Consider the following 992-nt stretch of genomic DNA (forward strand, 5'->3'; position numbering starts at 1 on the left):
AGCGTGTGAGCAGAATCGCTGCCACGGGGCTGCGCCCGAGGCCCCGGAGCTGTCAGGATCCAGCGGCTGTTGTTTAAGACCTTCTCCCCACCCACGCGGAGTGGGGCAGGACCCACCCCCCCAGGACTTCACCCCTAAAAATGTTTAACGGCTCCTGCGCTGGGAGGCATGTCCAGGAACCAAAACAAGAGGGGGAGGGGCTAGAAGGAGCTCTTGCCCTCCCCAGGCTGGCCACAGGCACCTCCATCTGTCCTAGGGTCACCCTCTCTGCCCCCCAACCAGTCCCCTGTCACATGGCCCGAGGCCTCTTGGTCAGGAAGCGCGGGCACCGCAGGGGAACCCACAGGACTCCCCACCTTCCGCAGGCAGGTCCCACCTTAGGTCTGACCACACCCCCAGCAGGTCAAGTTCCCGCTCACCTTGGGGGTGGTCAGTGGGCGGGCGCTGACTGGGCTGGCCCCACCCCGCTGTGGGCTCCAACTTTGCAAAGTGGGGAGGGGGTGCCTCGGGAGGCCCACGCACTCTGCCTGGCTGTAGGGAGACCCTAGGACAGCAGCCGCGGGCGGAGTCGGGTGACAGCGCGGCAGCGCGCGGACGGACGGGACACTTACGGTCCGGGGGTCCGGCGGACGGGAGGCGATTGCACTCTCGCGACCCGGCTCCTGAAGTGGCTTTTCCTTCGAACTCGGTCCCTGCCTCCGTAACTTGGGGGCAATCCGCGCGCTGTCTTCTCGCGCCGGCCGCGCTCAGGCGCGAGACGGGGCCGGGGCGCGCAGGACGGCTGCCCGGGCCATGCCCAGTCGCGTTCCGGGCCGCTCACTCCGCCCGCCGGCCGCCCGCGCGGGAACAAAGCGCGCACGTCGCCCCGGGCGGTCTCCGGCCTCCGCGGCCCGCGCCCGGTCCAGACGCCGCGCCTTTGGCTCGCGGGCGCCGGCTCCGGCTGCCGCGCGCTCGCCCGAGCGCCTCACGGGGCCCCGCGGCCCCCGCCCCGC

The 992-nt window shown here is 71.5% G+C and overlaps 1 protein-coding gene across 1 annotated transcript in view; it reads right to left on the bottom strand.

Annotated features, from left to right (window-relative positions):
• Positions 1–746: 746 nt before the first annotated feature.
• The window catches only part of LOC103079649 (mucin-7-like), a 15,793-nt gene continuing 15,547 nt past the window's right edge, over positions 747–992 (bottom strand). Inside the window, exon 7 of the mRNA XM_007468477.1 lies at positions 747–963. Within this exon, the coding sequence (XP_007468539.1) occupies positions 747–963 (217 nt within the window). The remainder of the gene's footprint in view (positions 964–992) is intronic.

This window comes from Lipotes vexillifer, unplaced genomic scaffold (genome assembly GCF_000442215.2).
Source record: "Lipotes vexillifer unplaced genomic scaffold, Lipotes_vexillifer_v1.1 scaffold23, whole genome shotgun sequence".
Taxonomy (NCBI): domain Eukaryota; kingdom Metazoa; phylum Chordata; class Mammalia; order Artiodactyla; family Lipotidae; genus Lipotes; species Lipotes vexillifer.